We start from the raw sequence: 17,122 nt of genomic DNA, 5'->3' as shown, positions 1-17,122 counted from the left end.
TACACGGAGGTGACAAAATTCTTACTGTCTTCCTAGTTGGCATCTTTTACATGCTAGGATATGCATATGCACCTACTTTTTTAAAAAAACAAGAGCCTACTCTATAATCACAAAAGACAGAACTAAATGATTTGCATACTTTGCTGGGCCTGAAAATATTCCATGACTTATTTGGTGATCTTTTGGGAAACTTCAGTTGTTTCCACTTTTTCAGACGTGAGATCACTAACCTATAAATGGACCAAATCAATTTTCACTTTTACCTTCATGCATATTTGATTCCCAGCCTCCGGAGTTATTTAAATATTTAAAACGGTTGGATATTATGGAAGGAAAGGCTGGCGAGACCCTGTCAAGGCAGGAGTGACAAGGAGCTAGAAGCTGAATTCTCCTGCCCTTGTCAAGCGAAGGTTTCCTAGCTGTAGCTCAAAGGTGGCTTTTTATTTAGAGGAAGCAGCTTTCCTGCTTTGTTGTTTCTACTTATGTTACATAAATACCTCCAGATATCTGCCCTAGGGTTTAAGTTTTGGGGAAACCAGTGAACGGAGGGTGGGTGGCTTCGTCGTCAGTGGTTTTTGTCCTGGGAGGTCTCCAGCCTTCTGGAATTGGGGCAGTGATGATCAGACCTCCAGATGAGGACCCTCAGGAAAGAGGGGAACTGCTCCTGTTGTGTCCTGTACACATAGCACCTCTCCAACATAAAAGGCTTTAGGCCTGGACCACTCCCCCAACCCCTGCTTCCACCCCTGGAGGGAGGAGTAAAACCAACCTCCTGCAGCATTCTGCCCAGCGTTTTCCCCCACCAGACTCCACTCGTGGGCTCATTTGGCAGTCACACCCGCCCTAGTCCTGCTGCAGCTCCAGGTGGTCAAGGGGCCAGACCCTGTGCTCCTACCCAGTCTTTCTCTGACATACGACCCCTTTCCAGCTGTTCCAGATTAAAACCAGGTCCCCACCAAGCACACTGCGAGCAGGAGAGGAGCATGTGCTGGGGCTGCACATGCTGCACAAGCTGCGGGTCACAGTCCTAGGGAGGAGGGATCTCGGTGGGAAGTTGACGGGCTCCCCTGAACAGCCTCAGCCTCCACAGAACCTGCCACCACAGGGATGCAGGAGGGCCTGAGGGTGTCCTCCGGAAGGAGGCATGCTGAGAGGGTGTCCTTCCTCAGGAAGCATGCTGAGAAGACCTACCGGGCCACCTGTTACCCAGCCTGGGCAGTTCTTTGTTTCAGCCACAGTAAACAGGGCCCTGAGGGGCTTTCCTGTCAGTGCTGGGATGGATGAACACTGCTGACACTCAATGAGAAGAGTCCTCAGAGCAGAAAGCCTTGTGAACCGTTTATTTTGGGTAGAACACATGATGTACCCTACATTTCCCACAGGAGATTTCCCATTTCCCAGTGTCCTGTGCAGCTCCTTATATCTTGGGGGGGTGGGAGTGGGTGTGGGCCTGCACCCCAGCAGAGCTAGGAGAAAGCAGTTTCAGGAACCACAGGCTGCCTGACCCACAGGGGGTGGTGTACGTTTTCAACACTGCTCGGCTGCACGGCTGCAATGGCTATACATCCACTGGGGCTCAGAACACAGTAGCTACACAAACACTCAGCACCGCACAACGGAGACATCACTCACACAGCAAAGCCATAAATATTGTAAGCAGTTCATGCTCACATTCGGGCCTCCTCTGAAGAGCTGGGGCACATGAGAGGTATTTTCCCCAGCCTTTCTTCCTATTCATAGGGCCAACTCTGTCAGTTAGCTCCAAGTCATCCAAGAACCTGAAAAAACAAACCTCTCGATGACCTTACACATCCACATTCAAGGAGGTGGCAAACACATTCAAGTCCACCAGACCCACTGTCCCAGAGGGTGTGGTGGCTGCCACTCGGCCCACCCTGAGAGCAGACAGGACAGCCTCCCTGTACAACCTCCCCACAGAGTCTCTGGGGAGAAGGTGAGGTGTGTCCTGGGGATGCAAGGACAGACCAGACAGGGGCAGGAAGATAAAACAAGACTATCACAAAGACACATGTTACAGCCACTCCAACCCCGCACATAGGGACAGGTCAAGGACGGTGAGGCTGCATCACCCTTGGCACGCGACCTTTGCCCTGTCTGGTTCACTGCCCATCTGGAGCCACGCAGGAGGCGCTGGGCCTGGGTCACGTTGCAGCCCTCTGCCTGTCCAGGGGCAGGTCTGCAAGGTCAAAGGGGGAGGGGTGGCAGCCTGAACAGCGGCCTCCCCCCAACTTGCCATGGGGTTCCACGAAGGTCTGTTCTCATGGAGATGGAGCTGCTTCTGCAAGGATGGCTAGAGTGGCTCGACCACTACAGGGCTGGACTCTTCTGTCTGTTCAGGGAGTCGATGTAATGAAAAATGGCCCCCAGAGCCCAGCTGGTCTCAACATTGTTGATTTTCCGAGTCAGCTTGAAAACAGAAAGGGAGTGGTGGAGTGGGCATAGCTGGAAGGCTGGACACAGTGCCCCCAGCCCGTCAGGCCACAAAAGGCACAGGGTCACCCGAGACACTGTCCTTACCTTCAGCACTTTGTTCTCAGGGAAGCCAAACTCCTGGAGCAGCAGGCTGATGTAGGTGAGATCCATGCACAGAAAGGGGTTGCCCTGCGGCCGGGTCTCTGCCGTGCGGCACACTGAGGGTAAGACAGCCCTTTCCCAGTCAGATTCCAGGTGGTTCACTCGTGGGCTGGGGCAGTGGGAAGGGGTTTTGTGCAGACCAGGCTCTAACCACTCTAGGTGCCCAACCTGTGCTAGGTTCTGTGTTAGCCCCAGGTCCTCACTGATTCAGATAGGACTGCAGCTTACAATAGGAAGGTGATTCACCAAGAGTATACCAAAAAGGTAGGGTCTCAAGGCCAACCAGCCTCCACTGGGCCTGGCCTCCAAGACCAAGAACATAGGTCTTGTTTTGGTGTCATGAGCCGAAAGCCACAGTCTCATAGGACATAGCTCTGCATCTGTGACTTGGGACACCCCTCCCAGGTGTGACTCTGGGCTTTCTGGGGAATGTAAACACCAACAAAGCTATCTCAGGAGATTCTATTCTTATTCTTGAGGCAGATGAATAAATCCAAAATTCTGCTCAGAACCTTTTCCTGTTGAAGAGTCATGACACCCAGTGTCCATGGGACAAACCTGTAAGTGACAAGAAAGCTTAAAAAAAAAAAAGCCACTTGTGGGGGGGTACTTTCTATAGAGAAACACACGAAGTTTAACTCTTTTGATCTGTAATTGGGAACAGCAACCAAGGAGCAGAATGTTTACAATCAGCCTTCATTTCATTCCCCATCTGGCTGAATTGTGATTGGACAAAGGAGAAGAAGAGGGGTAGCCCTGGAGCTGCTGAGTCAGCCACCTGCAAACTCAAAGGGTAAGAGCTCTTCACCCCCCAACACGCTGGGCTCTGCTGTGCAGGGGTTGTTCGTGTGACGACTGTGCATTTGCTGGGATACTTTCAGGGGAAATCCCTGTTATGGTGACCTGAACTATAAGCAAAGAGGTTATCAGAAAACGTGAACTCAAGGGAGCCTGTTCCTAACTACCCTAGGATTAGAAATGTGCCCTTTTAGAGCTGGGACACTGAGGCTTCCCCTCCCCTGCTGTGGTCACAAAGGACATGGCATTTCTGTGGTCTGGGCCCAGCAAATGACCCCAAGTACCTTCTTCACACCTCTCAACACTCCGTCTGGCTGGCTGAATCAGAAACCAAATCCAGAAGCTCCCAGTACTGCCTCACAAGCACCAAGCTGCATCTGCCACACAGTGGGACAGGCTCCGAGCCCCTTACCCTGGCCCTTCTTACCCAGGCAGTGCAGCCGCCACTCACCATACTTTGCCGCAATATCAAAGTCTCCTACGACGAGGCTGCCTCCCTTCTCCACATCTGCAGGACAAGAACAGACACCTGGTCTGCACCAGCATTCCTGGGGCAGCAATGCCACTAAGGCTGCACCCATGAGAGGATGACCTGGGGTAGTGTGTCCAGACTGGCCACAAGCCTGGCAGGAAGTGGGGCAGCAGCCCCACATACACTGATCACATGTCTGAGGTGATGTGGCTGGGGGTGGGCAAGTGTTCCATGCAGTACCACACAGGGATCATTACCACACTCATGGGTCTTAGGTCCCTGACAGGAAAGTCACCAGGATCCCTGGACCCCACAGACTGAATAATCTCTTAATTCTAAGTTAAGAAAACAAAAGTACAGAATTGGTTATGTTTCTTCGAGCTGTGGCCCTGAGTTCAGCAATGGTATTCTGGCATCAATTTTCCGAATGTGGAAAAAAAAAATTCTATAAAAAAGCCAAGTAGTTTGTCAGGTCTTAAGTCTAATGGGTAGAGTCTTTACAAAGCTCTCCAGAAGGTGAGCCCTAGGCTTCTGTGACATTCCCAGTGAGAGAGGCATGAAAGCAGTGTCCCCCAACTCTCAAGACTGGTTTCTTCAATGCACCCCAAAAACTCTCCATTCGATAGAGGGTCTTTCAAGCTGTCCCACATATTAATGTTTCATATAAGGCAGCTGCTGCTCAGTAAGCTGACTTTTCCTTGACTTTGGATATTTGCTCAGTCAGCAAAAGTCATCCTTGAAGATGGATTTAATTTCTGAAAACAGATCCAAGCAGCTCTTTCAGAGCCATGTGTGACCACAAAAGGGAGTTGGAAGAGCTTTTCTGACCACCCTAGTTATCTCCTGAGGTCACTCTAGGAGGATGTCAGTTCCCTAGGGGTAGGGCAACCTTCAGCCAGGGGGGGGGGGGCTTCAAATTGCTGAGCTGATACTGGGGAGGGGTCCCTCTGAGCTAGCCTGAAAGGCTGGAGCCCCCAGCACGCTGCCAGGCCAAGTCTGGGTGTAGCAGGCCCTAAGCATTGTATGTCCATTGCTGGTGGCACAGTCCGGAGAGTACAGATCAACAGAACTTTGCTCCAGCTATGGGAACCCCACAGGGACTCTTAGGCCTGGCAGGCCAAGTAGCTACTGGGCCAGCTACTGGGAGGCACCTCAGGGACCTTGCTCTGTGCCAGAGAGACCTGGGGCCTGAGCAAGGGATGAACAGGTCACCTTCCACCTGGCCTACCCACCCCTGGCTGGATGCACTCCACACTGGGCCCAGGCAGCAGGTGGCTCAGTAATAAGCTCTGAGACACCACAGTACCCATAAGCTCCTGAGGGTGGTCTGTGGAATGGGCTGACTCCTCCCCATGCCAACCTGGGTGCCACATGGGAAAAGATGGCCATGTCAGCCAGAGGCCTGGGTCAGGGCAGGAACCACGATGGTCAGTTACATGGGTGAGTCAGTTCTGCCTTAGAGCAGAACAACTCGACAGCAAGTAACTGTTCCTGCAGTGACAACGTAACTTTATTAACTGGCTCAAAGACCTGATTATTTATAAAAAGAGGGCTTACTACTTTCCATATGGATGACAAGACACCTGCCCTCCTCTACTTCCATTATTGAGAGTGACTGACAACATGATCACTCTCTACTGTGGGCCCTGTGTCCAGAGAATCTACACCTTGGCCCCACCCTTACCTATGAGGCCAACATTTGCTGCAAGGTCGTAATAGTAGGAAAAAGCATAAAAGTCCACATCCTTCACTTCTTCTGTTCTGTGCACTTTGTTTTGAAGGATTTCTGATATTCTGCTGGCACACAGCGCATGGAGGTTCACTACTGGGGCAAAAGAAAAGCATAAACACAATGGTAGGGAGCTCAGGCCCTGGGCCACACAGCCCCCACAGCCCTTCCCAGTGATTTGAGAACTTCACATGGAAGGTGAGGTGGGACAAGAAGCCTGCAGAGCACCTACCCCGTGTCTGGGTGCTCATCACCAGACATGCCAACAGCAACCTTTTAGGAGCCATGGCACTGCGGGCCCAGGTCAAGGGAGAGAAACCCAAAGTGTGAAGGGGGCTAGAGATGGCATGGCCCTCAACCCTAAAGGATGCCAGCCTCCAGTTGTGTACAGGTAGGAACAAGGAGGAGGGATAGCCAATGGGTTCGCTTCACACTGTTTACTCTCTGCTAGCCCTTGCTGAGCTCTATATGTGCAAGGCCCTACTCCAACCCATCAGTCACACTAGAGGGGAGGCCTGCACCCTCTTTATGGAAAGGCCTTTAAGGAAATAGAGGCCTAATAGGCAGCTTGTCAAGCTCACACAGATGGTCATTAAACACCTGCTTGGAAGAATGACATAGAGAGCCCAAGAGGTAAACAGATTTTGTTATGCTATGACCCACCCCTGGACTCAGCTTCCGATCTTCCCCAGCAGACCTGCCCACAGTCTGAAGGTAGCTCCAGCCACTTCTCCCCTTGCCCTTGTGTATTGGGCTTTATTTCCCTCTATTCTCCCTTGTTTGGACAGCTACACAACCTCCTCCTTGTTCCTTAAAAACACCACTTCAGGGCCTTTGCACATGTTGCTTCTCTGGTCTGGAAAAGTGCTAATTTGTATCTGGGTGGTTCATTCCCCATCTCTTCATGTATTGGCTCAAATACCACCCCATGAAGCCTTCTCCGGCCATTATAATTAAAACTGTAATCTTCCTGACAGCCCTCCTCCCCCTTCTATTTTTTCAAGTTACTTTCTCATGTGTTTTACCAACTCCTCCCACAGAAATGTCAGCTGTGTGCCAGTGGCTGTAGCAGGGCGTGATGTATAACAAGTGCACAAGTGGCTGGCTGAGTCAGAGTGACCTCCATGGTCAATGGATAGTAAGAAGCAAATATTTGGTTTTTGTTCCTGGTTCTGGACACAGAGCTTTCAAAACCCTTGTAATTTCCTGAGTGATGAGGATGGGAGGAGCACCTTTTCAAGGATACCTAAATTTATGGAAATGAGCAGATTCTTGTTGGTGGGTCCCCAGGTGGCTTCAGGATGGACACTAGTTGTCAGAGGAGCCAACCATGTGATTAGAGGGTTGAAACTTCCAGCCCTACTCTCTGACCTCTAGGGAGAGCAGGGGGTTGGGAATTGAGTTAAATCAAGAGCCAGTGATTTAATTAATTATGTCTGTGTAGTGAAGCATCCCAGACCCTTCAACGATGGGTTCAGTGAGCTTTGTGGGTAATGGAGGGTGTTGGGAGGTGGTGTTCCTAGAGAGCCTAGAGAGGATGTGGAGGCTCCACATCCCTTCTCCAACACCTTGCTCTATGCATCTCTTCCATTTGGCTGTTCTAGTTATATCTTTTATAATAAAATAGTGATAGTAAAGTGCCTTCATGAGTTCTGTGAACTATTCTGGCAAGTTATTTGGGGGTGTTTGTGGGAATCCCCAATTTATAGTCAGCTGGTCAGAAATATAGGAGGCCGAGGACTTGCTATCTGTTTCTGAGGTAGAGGGTGGGTGGGGGAGCCTTGTGGGACTGAGCCCTTAAATCTGCAGTCTGCATTAACTCCAGGGAGAGTCTGAACAGGATTATTCAGGGATGGACAACTGGCTGGTGTGGGGAAACTCACACACATTTGGTGCTAGAAATGTGAGTAGAAATAGCTCTGTTACCAAAGGCAGACAAACCTCTTGCTCATGTGCCCAGCCTGGAAACATTTCAATGTTTCTTTTAGCAAAAACTAAAGGAATACAGGGCAACAAAGACCACCCAGGTGGGGTGAGAGGGGCCAAGCTGGTGGGACAGCACATCCAGTGTCACAGGTGGGGGCTACACAGCGCAGAGCAGCTTTTCCTGTGCTCACCAGGCATTCTCAGGTGATGGGTAGAGGGACGCTGATTCCACTAATGGAGAAACTGTTTCTCCCTCAATTCAGAGATGTATTCACACTGACATGTTGTTCCTGGGCCAATAGCTTTAAGTTGGCCATTTGTCTTGGAGCAGCAGGATGTTCAGGTCCTTTCTCATTGGAGGCTTGTTAGGAAATGCAGTCTTTTGGAATAAAGTATGTGGCAACAGACAAGGGAGCCTTGTGCAGAGACCCCCTGGGAGTCAGGGGTTCTCAACGTGTTCTGGCAAGGGCCCGCTGCAGCCCTGACAGTTCCCAGAGCTACTTTCATTTCCTGGGCAAACACGGGCTTCTCTGTGAATGAGGTTTGGCAACAGTCTCCCTGCTTCTCCGAAGTGTTCTGAATGTACGGGAGAGATGGCAGGCTGCCATTCTTAAGACTTACATACCACGGATACATGAGAACTGCACCGTACCTGCCTTCTGTCCTGAAATCCTGTATGTTATTTCAGCATGTTCCCATTCTCCTGTGAAGCCTGGCGACAAACAAGGGCTGACCAACTCTTTTCCATCCTCAGCTGAAATAAACAGAGAAGGAAGAGGCACATTACCATGACGTGAGGCACACATGTGGATTCTGCTGAGTGGAGGCCTGTAGCACAGAGGATTGTAGGCTAGTGAAGGGGAAGTTTTTTACTTCTCCCTTAACTACCTACAAGAATTTAAATAGGGGTAGCCCTGGTGGCTCAGCGGTTTAGCGCTGCCTTCAGCCCAGGGCCTGATCCTGGGGACCCAGGATTGAGTCCCACGTCAGGCTCCCTGCATGGAGCCTGCTTCTCCCTCTGCCTGTCTCTCTGCCTCTCTGTGTGTCTCTCATGAATAAATAAATAAAATCTTAAAAAAAAAAAAAAAGAATTTAAATAGGAGGTCTGGCCCAGAAAGAGAGGTGTTACCAGAGATAAATTTCTATGTAAATGACCTCTGTATAGAAGGGCAAACATCTGTTCTTTTGTCCTGTGAATCACCCTCCTCCCCTTTAAAGCTCCCAGACCCCTAGCCTATTCCTTAGCTCAGGATGACTCACAGCCCCAATCGCCCAACCTGCCCTTAGGTGTCATACTCTTCTCGGGCTCCTGTGTGTGTGTGTGTATATATATATATATATATATATATATATATATATATATATATATATAATTAAACTTGTTTTTCTCCTATTAATCTGCTTTATGTCAATTTAATTAATAGGCCAGCCAAAGAATCTAGAAGGGTAGGAGAAAATTTTTTTCTCCTCAACAGTTGGTGAGCCAGCCAGAAACTTCATTGGCTGCATACTGCCTGTTCTGGGGCTGCTGCAGCTGAGAGAGCCTAAGACCTCTGACAGGTGCGGCAGAAGGTGTTGGGCTGGCGAGACTGGGGACCTCAAAATGGCGCACTGGAGGCCAGCAACCTCCCAATAACGCAGCCTTGCCGCCCCACCCCCATCCTCTTGCCAACACCACCTTACCTCCCTACCTAACTTAGCTTACAAAGACCTGAAACCCTTGCCCTAATTGGAATGCTGCCCTGCCCCCATATTCCCATGGAAAACTCTTTATAAATCCCCCTGTGGTTTGCCTGGGTGCGACTTCCCTGACTCAGGCCTCCTCTCCGAGTCACGGAACCTCACCCGGGAGCGCTCCCCATTAAAGCACTCTCAAACCTACCACCTGGCTCTGTCTTTAATTTTCTCCGTGTTCATTAAAAGAAAACTTAACAGAAGGTAAGAATTCTTACCATGTGAGACTCCTGGATCTCTGCCTGCAGGGTCTGGTGGAAGCAAGTGGTGAGAATCTTTTTTTTCCCCTCTTCTAAATTTAGATTAGCAGAAGATATTTGAGGGACCAGTTCCTAGGGTATAATGACTCTAGTAAAGATTTGTTGTGAGCACTCTTTACTTTTTTATTGATGCTTTTCATCCCAGAGACGGTCACCGCTTTTTTGTCTCTTGTCTGTTGTGTTGTCATAAGAATGAAAACCACAGGGCAGAACACAGGCCTAGGTCCTATAAACCTTCTGTTCAAGCTGGACTCACAGACTGATGAGTTCACATTTCTCACCAGGCCACTGTTTAGACAAATGTTGCTGGGCCAATGTGCACATGAGGTGAGGGCAGTAACTAAGGGGCATCTTGGAAGCCAAAGCCGCAAAACTGGTAGGCATGGGTTGAGCACTTAAAAGCTGTTAGAGTGCTCCCTACCGAACCCAAAGACTTCTGTGTTAGGATGAGTTAGTCACACAACAGGCCAGACTGATACTGGGTCACCTGTCAAATTCAAGAAAACTTCCATGCAAGGTACTCAGTAAAACACCTCACAATCTCCAACCCAGTAGCATATCCTTCCTCAGTATAGTTTGGCTCTGAGATACCAAAGGCTCAGCTAATAAAACTGTTAATATGCCTATAAGGGGTTTTCCTTTCATCCTGTTCACGTCTTGAGAGCTTGTCTTTACGACCAGTGAGAATGTTCTCTCTGTACATATCATATGCATCTCGGTGGCCAATTGAATAGCTTGGGATTCTAATACTTTAAGTCCTAAACAGCACCTTCTGCCTGACTCTGGGCCAACTCTCAGGAGTTTGTTACAGGGATCATGGTCCATAAGGGGTTTTTGTCATCTCAACCTTCACTATTTTGTTAGTGCTAAAGAAGTCCCATTCTAGTAGTGCCTGCCTGGTGTCAGATTCGCAGGTCTGTGACTAGAGGTGCTTCACATTCTCACAGGAAACTGGAGAAGAGGGATCTCTGGGCAGCTCAGTGGTTTAGCACCTGCCTTCGGCCCAGGGCGTGATCCTGGAGTCCCGGTATCGAGTCCCACGTCGGGCTCCCTGCATGGAGCCTGCTTCTCCCACTGCCTGTGTCTCTGCCTCTCTCTCTCTCATGAATTAATAAAATATTAAAAAAAAAAAAAAAAAAAGGAAACTGGAGAGAGCGTTTTCACTACACCATTCTTATTGCCTATACAACAAAGGGCTTTACTTTCTTAGACTATTTCTGGGAGTAAACTTTCTGGATTTTGTAAGGGTTGCATCTTTTTGTCCCTCTTCTGGGACACCTCTTAAATTCATGGTTAAGCCATAAAAAGGCTTACTGGTTTGCGCCACTTTTGAGATTAATGTAAGATCCTGCTCACCAATGGCCAGACGATGGATATTTTGAATTGACAGTATTTGAAAGAAAGAAAAATATGTTTGAGAGCTCTCATCCTAAATAACTGTCTTATTGGTACCTATGGAAAGATTAATTTAAAAAAAATAGACACAGAGAGATATAACAGGTAAGCTTTAGGGATTCATTTCTTAGTAAGATGGGGGAGGGAAAAACAAATTAGACTCAGAACAAAAATTAAAGTCCCCATTCAACATCAATTTCCCTTCTTAAAATCTCACCTTGTCTCCTCAGCAAATTCTCTTAACTCCCAAACTTCCCCAGAACATTCCTTAAACACCTAGCTGCTTGTTTTAGCTGCCCTTTCCCTACAAGATTTACAGAGAATACTGCAGCCTGACCTCTAAGCCTAGGATATACAGGTTACTCATGTAATTACTAAAAGCCAGAGAGCAAATTTAACAGAAGCACCCACAGGGGAGAATAAGGTTTACAAAGAAGGCTCATTTTGCAGGTCTCTATAATCAGGCTCTGCCAGCTTCAGGCCTTCCTGTGTAATGTCCTCTGCAGCTATATCCTAGGCCTGAATAATTCCCGTCGCCTAGACAGCAGTGGATTTTTTCAATTATAAAGCTCTTAAAAGACCATAAAAACCTTGACTTTCAGAGGATCCTACCAATTTAAAAGAGGAGTTAAACAATGTCCATCACAACCCCACTCATAGAGACCTTGTTGGACAGCTAAGGGGTGTTCTTCTCATCCATGATGATGATTATATTGTAGTTATCAGACAAGCCAGACAGCCCTCTGGAACCAACACTATCCTCTACCCCCGCCCCCATCTACTCCAGAGGAAACAGATGACTAGCATTTCTCCTAGGCCCTCCTACAAATGATCAGCTGAAAGCTGATGTTAGGGGCTGATAGAAAGGCTTTTCTTCCTAAGGCGAAGGTCTAAGGTTAAAATGTACACTCAGAAACGAGGCCTTTGTTAAAATGCTTTATACAGACTTTATAAAGACATACTGCATTATTCCCCCAAAACATCTGCTGTTTGTCCTGACTGAAAAATGACAAGATATTTAAGAGTTTTTTAAATAGCTCTGTGGTTGGAGACTGGCCAGACTGGAAACTGATATTCAGAGCCTGATAGGATTTTTTAGGTCTCCTCCTTTAAGCTAAAATGAAACCACGTACCCAGAGGGAAAGAAAAACCTTCTGAAGCCTCTGTAAAAGGATTGACTAAAACATCCCAACTCTCTAAAACAAACAAAAAAACATTGAAGATAATGTAGTTGGATGAGTGGATCAACCTATGATGTCATTTAGGCTGCAACCCTATTCTTTTAAGGAATTGAGAGCAACTGTCTTTATCTTACAAATTTTTTACAAAATTAAAAATGCAGCTTTAGAGGCAGCTGAAAGTTCACCTGTTCCAATCGCCCCCCCCCCCCCATTTATCTTAAAAGACCTCTAACTTGCCCTCTTCCTGTGCCTTTGAGATTTAAAAGTTAAAATACAAAATTCAGGGTGATAATTCTTATCAGAAGAAAAAAGAGGGAATGGTTACTTAGAACTGAGCCTCAAGGGAAATTTTAAGTGTATGGAAAAGCTGTAAGATCTCAGTTTGCATCTGTCAGTATGTTTATGTATTCTATATATGTACTGAAGTTGGGTACAATCTTCTATGTCCAAATGATATCAACAAAACTAATTTGTAAAAAAAAGCTGTACTTAATTGTTTTAAAGAAATTAAATGCTTATATAAACTGAATTCTCAGGAATATATCAGTAACCAAGGACACCTGGTGGGTTCAGTCGGTGGAGCCTGTGACTCTTGATCTCAGGGTCCTGGGTTTGAGCCCTACTTTGGCGTAGAGTCTATTTTAAAAAATTAAAAGAAAAGTATTTTTTAAAAAGAAACTAACCCAAATGTTTTTCAAGTCATGTGATCTAGTATTAATCCTTATTTTTGTAAAGATTTATTTATTTATTCATGAGACGGGGGGGGGGGGGGGGGGGAAGAGACATTGGCAGAGGAAGAAGCAGGATCCCCACAGGGAGCCTGATGTGGGACTTGATCCTGGATCCTGGGATCATGCCCTAAGCCGAGGGCAGATGCTCAACCACTGAGCCACCCAGCCATCTCCAAGTATTAATCCTTAGTAAATAAAAACTAGTTTAAGTTTTAAGACAGGCATATCTTCAGAAGTTACCAGTATGAAATATAATACTTTATTCTACCTCAGTTTACTAAAGGTCAAATGAGTTCAAGCTATCTCTTACAAAAATTTGTCAGCAAGAAACATAGCTTGGGATAATGGCTGACTTTGTCTAGTGTCTCACGGAGCAGTCTAACAGTTGTTAAGAATAAGTAAATTCAATAGACATAAGTAGTATAAAAGCTTCTTAGGTGAACTTTTTAAAAGCAATAATTATGTTTTATGGTATGTGTACTTAAAAATGGTTTTCCCAAATCTTTCAGATAAACTGAAGCTTTATTTTTTTTAAAGATCTTATTTATTTATTCATGAGGGAGACAGAGACAGACAGAGAGAGAGAGAGAAAGAGAGAGGCAGAGACACAAGCAAAGGGAAAAGCAGGCTCCATGCAGGGAGTCCGACGTGTGATTCAATCCGGGGACTCCAGGATCACACCCTGGGCTGAAGGCGGCACTAAACCACTGAGCCACCTGGGCTGCCCTAAACTGAAACTTTAAACTTTTGCTAACTGATGAATTAAGTTAAATTCACTAAATATCTAGACCATCTTTAAATAAGATAAAGCACAGGATATAGATTTATATGCTTTTAATTGCTTAACATAGATTTATACACTATTACTTCCTTTTATAGAATAACTGAAAGGTTTTTGGATCATGAGTAAGCATGTCTCTAGGAATTATTAAATGTATTCATTAAGTTTGCTGTTCTAAACAATGCTGGTGTGACACAGTTCACTACTGTTTACTTCATAGTCCAGGGTTCTAGAATTAATTCTAGTTAATATATGTAACTAAAATTAATAAAAACAATATAATATAAGAGAAACAACTCTGTATGCAAAGGTTTATTTTTGGTAAGAAGAGGCATGAGGTGTGAAGAGGCTTTCTTTTTAAGATTCTATCCATTTATTTGAGATAGAATGTGCACATTCTATCACATGCACATGTGCACAAGCAGGGGGAGGGGCAAAGGCAGAGGGAGAAACAGACTCACTGCTGAGTAGGAAGCCTGATGTGGGACTCGATCCCAGCACCCTGGGATCATGACGTAAGCTGAGGGCAATGCTTAACTGCCTAAGTCACCCAGGCACCCCTAAAGAGGATTTTTGTTAAGGAAATAAAGTAAATTTGTCCCAAGAAAACTGGTTATTTACAGATGGGAAAGAAGAGAATAAAGACTGATTAAAAGGAAAGCTGGAGGGATCCCTGGGTGGCGCCTGCCTTTGGCCCGGGGTGTGATCCTGGAGACTCAGGATCGAATCCCACGTCGGGCTCCCTGCATGGAGCCTGCTTCTCCCTCTGCCTGTGTCTCTGCCTCTCTCTCTCTCTGTGTGTGACTATCATGAATAAATAAATAAAATCTTTAAAAAAAAAAAAAAAAAAAGGAAAGCTGGAAAGACAGAAAAATCTTACCTCGTGTGGGTAAGCTGGCTAAAACTGAATGAACTGATTTCAATGGTTATCAAATGAAGCTTTACAATCAGTAGTGTACTTATATGAAGCCAAAATTAAATGTTCTTTCACCTGCTGAAAGGACACTTTTCTGGGACTACCTGTGAAAGGCTTTTTGTCACCTTGTAAGTAACCATTCTTCAAAAAGCAGATATTTCATCAAAATAATTTTCTGTGTTTTATCAGGTCTTTGAATAGTTTTGTTCATAGCTGTGTAACATTTTGTATTTGCCCTTAAAATCCTTTTTCATGGGCAGCCCTGGGGGCTTAGTGGTTTAGCGCTGCATTCAGCCCAGGGTGTGATCCTGGAGACCCAGGATCGAGTCCCATGTCAGGCTCCCTGGATGAAGCCTGCTTCTCCCTCTGCCTCTGTCTCTGCCTCTCTTTCTGTGTCTCTCATGAATAAATAAATAAATAATCTTAAAAAAAAATCCTTTGTCACTTTGGTTAAATAGATAAGCATAATGATCTGTGATCCTATTTAGTCAAGTGTCTAAATCTCGTGAAATTTTTGACAAATTTCCAAAATCAAATTCTAAATGAAATCTTTTATGCCCTTAAACTCAGTTTGAGATTTTCAAGAGGGCCCCTAGGACATCTAAAAAATATGCTCTCTCTCTCTCTTTATAAAAAGAGATGTTACACTGAGTTTATCTAGTATGTTAAATACCTATTAAGCATGTCAAGAAAGTGATGAAAAATTTTAGGTTATACTATATACGTAAACGTTATTAGTGTCAGGTTTAATCCGGTTAGTAGTGAAATGAAAGAGAGAGGCCAGGCAAAAGTTGGTCGAAAAAGGCTTTTAATGGGATACACTCTGGGGTGAGGTTCCACAGCCCGCAGGGGAGAGAGAGAGCAGGGGAGTCGTGGGCCAGGAGAGTCACCCCCAGGCAGGTCGCAGGAGGGTTTATGAGGAGTTTTTGGCGGGAGGGTTGGTAGGGAAATATGGGGTGAGGTTTCCTTATTTGGTGGTGTTTTTCAGGTTTTCAGTCTTTTCCTGGTCTTGTTTTTTTTTTTTTTTTTTCTGGTTAGGGCAAGGGTTAGGGTTTCGTAAGCTAAGTTAGGGTAGGGCGGCAAGCGCCATTGGCAGGAAGATGGGGGTGGGGCAGCAAGGTGGCGTTGGCGGGAAGATGGGGGTAGGGCGGAGTTGTTGGGAGGTTGCTGGCCTTGGGTCAGCCATTTTGAGGTCCCCAGTCTCACCAGTCCAACAATTAGCATAAGTATTACAGAAGTTTTATGAAATTCCTAAAATTCTGATATGCCCTGGTATAATGTTATCAATCATAATTCTAGCTGTTAACTTAAAATATTGCATACCACAGAAATAACCAGACTTGTCAGGTCTGCTACAGTGAACTCTCATCAGATCTTTTACAATGGGCATTTTAAGTCTTTTGTCACTTACAGTTTCACTCTGATGTTTTGTGAAAGTGTTCCTGCAAAAGCACTTTTCTTCAAGGAGATTCAAGAAAAGGACTTCGGACAGGTGAACTTGTCAAAAATTTGTCAGAAACCTGGAGGTTTCTGAAAACCTTAAAGACCATAAAACTGGGCTGGCTATGAATTTCCAGAACTAAAGGGAAAACTGGATTTAAGGGGAACAATTATTAAGTACATAGAACTGATCAAACTGAGTAGGAAGATTATCATTTTTATGAGTTGTTTGAAACACTGCCTGTTCTTTAAGTTTTGTTTTTCCAGATTTAAGGAAATTTTTTACTTTTTCTATCTGATCCTTCCACAATTTGAAAACCCAGTGAGGGTAGCCCGGGTGGCTCAGTGGTTTAGTGCCACCTTCAGTCCAGGGCCTGATCCTGGAGACCTGGGACCGAGTCCCACGTTGGGCTCCCTGCATGGAGCCTGCTTCTCCCCCTGCCTGTGTCTCTGCCTCTCTCTCTCTCTGTCTCTCATGAATAAATAAATAAAATCTTTAGAAAAAAAAAAAAGAAAACTCAGTGAATATTCTTATTCTCCTGGCAATGCACCTCATGCAGTTATGTGCATGAGTTTAGTAAGAATCTGTTCTTGTGTATCCACACACAACTGGAAACACTGGTTATACTGCAAAGGCTTTGACTGGAATGTCATATTTGAGAAGGATATGTGTAAATTCAGAAATGACCAGACAGCTTGAAGGAACTAAGGCTGACTTTATGAAGCCAATGAAGCCCCATGGAAAAAACAGCCTGGTACCTTGCTTGCAGGGTTCCTACCATCCTTACCAGGTGAGTTAAAAAGGTTGTTTCCTGGCAGGCACAAGAGATATTTTTGGAGATCTAAAGAAAGGAATTCACTCAAATCTACAGGTATTGGAGGTAAAGTCTAATGGCCTAGGTTTGACTTTCTAGCTTCAACAGGCTTTTAAAAACTTCAACTGGAGATTTATTATGAAAAGTTCCAGCAAAGAGGATTAAAAGAGCCTAAATAGTCTATCCCTATTCTTGCTGCACTTATGCAAGTAATCAGACCAAATTTATTGAAACTAGACTTAATCTGCAAATAAATTAGTCTTACTTATCTTTGGTAGAAACGGGGTGACTGTGCAAAGAAAAACTGTTTCAGTAGAAACCACGGTATACACTATAGGTATGAGATTCT

General features: G+C 45.8%; 1 protein-coding gene across 8 annotated transcripts in view; it reads right to left on the bottom strand.

Annotated features, from left to right (window-relative positions):
• Nucleotides 1-1,325: 1,325 nt before the first annotated feature.
• ENTPD6 (ectonucleoside triphosphate diphosphohydrolase 6) overlaps nt 1,326-17,122 on the bottom strand; it is a 45,234-nt gene continuing 29,437 nt past the window's right edge. For 2 of the 8 annotated variants that reach the window (XR_011995361.1, XR_011995363.1), the window contains 6 exons: nt 8,173-8,274; nt 5,550-5,687; nt 3,845-3,901; nt 2,539-2,651; nt 2,255-2,427; nt 1,326-1,778 (listed from right to left, as the gene is read on the bottom strand). Coding sequence is in view for 4 of the 8 variants with exons in the window: in XM_026016345.2 (XP_025872130.1) it covers nt 2,329-2,427; nt 2,539-2,651; nt 3,845-3,901; nt 5,550-5,690; nt 8,173-8,274 (512 nt within the window). In the remaining 4 variants the exon portion in view is untranslated. Of the gene's footprint in view, nt 2,428-2,538; nt 2,652-3,844; nt 3,902-5,549; nt 5,691-8,172; nt 8,275-17,122 lie in introns of all 8 variants that reach the window. The other 6 variants (XR_011995362.1, XR_011995360.1, XM_026016345.2 and 3 more) reach the window with 3 other exon arrangements.

The sequence above is a fragment of the Vulpes vulpes genome, chromosome 11 (genome assembly GCF_048418805.1).
Source record: "Vulpes vulpes isolate BD-2025 chromosome 11, VulVul3, whole genome shotgun sequence".
Lineage (NCBI taxonomy): Eukaryota > Metazoa > Chordata > Mammalia > Carnivora > Canidae > Vulpes > Vulpes vulpes.
Note: the sequence above shows the minus strand (reverse complement) of the source record. Positions and strands in the feature narration are given on the sequence as shown.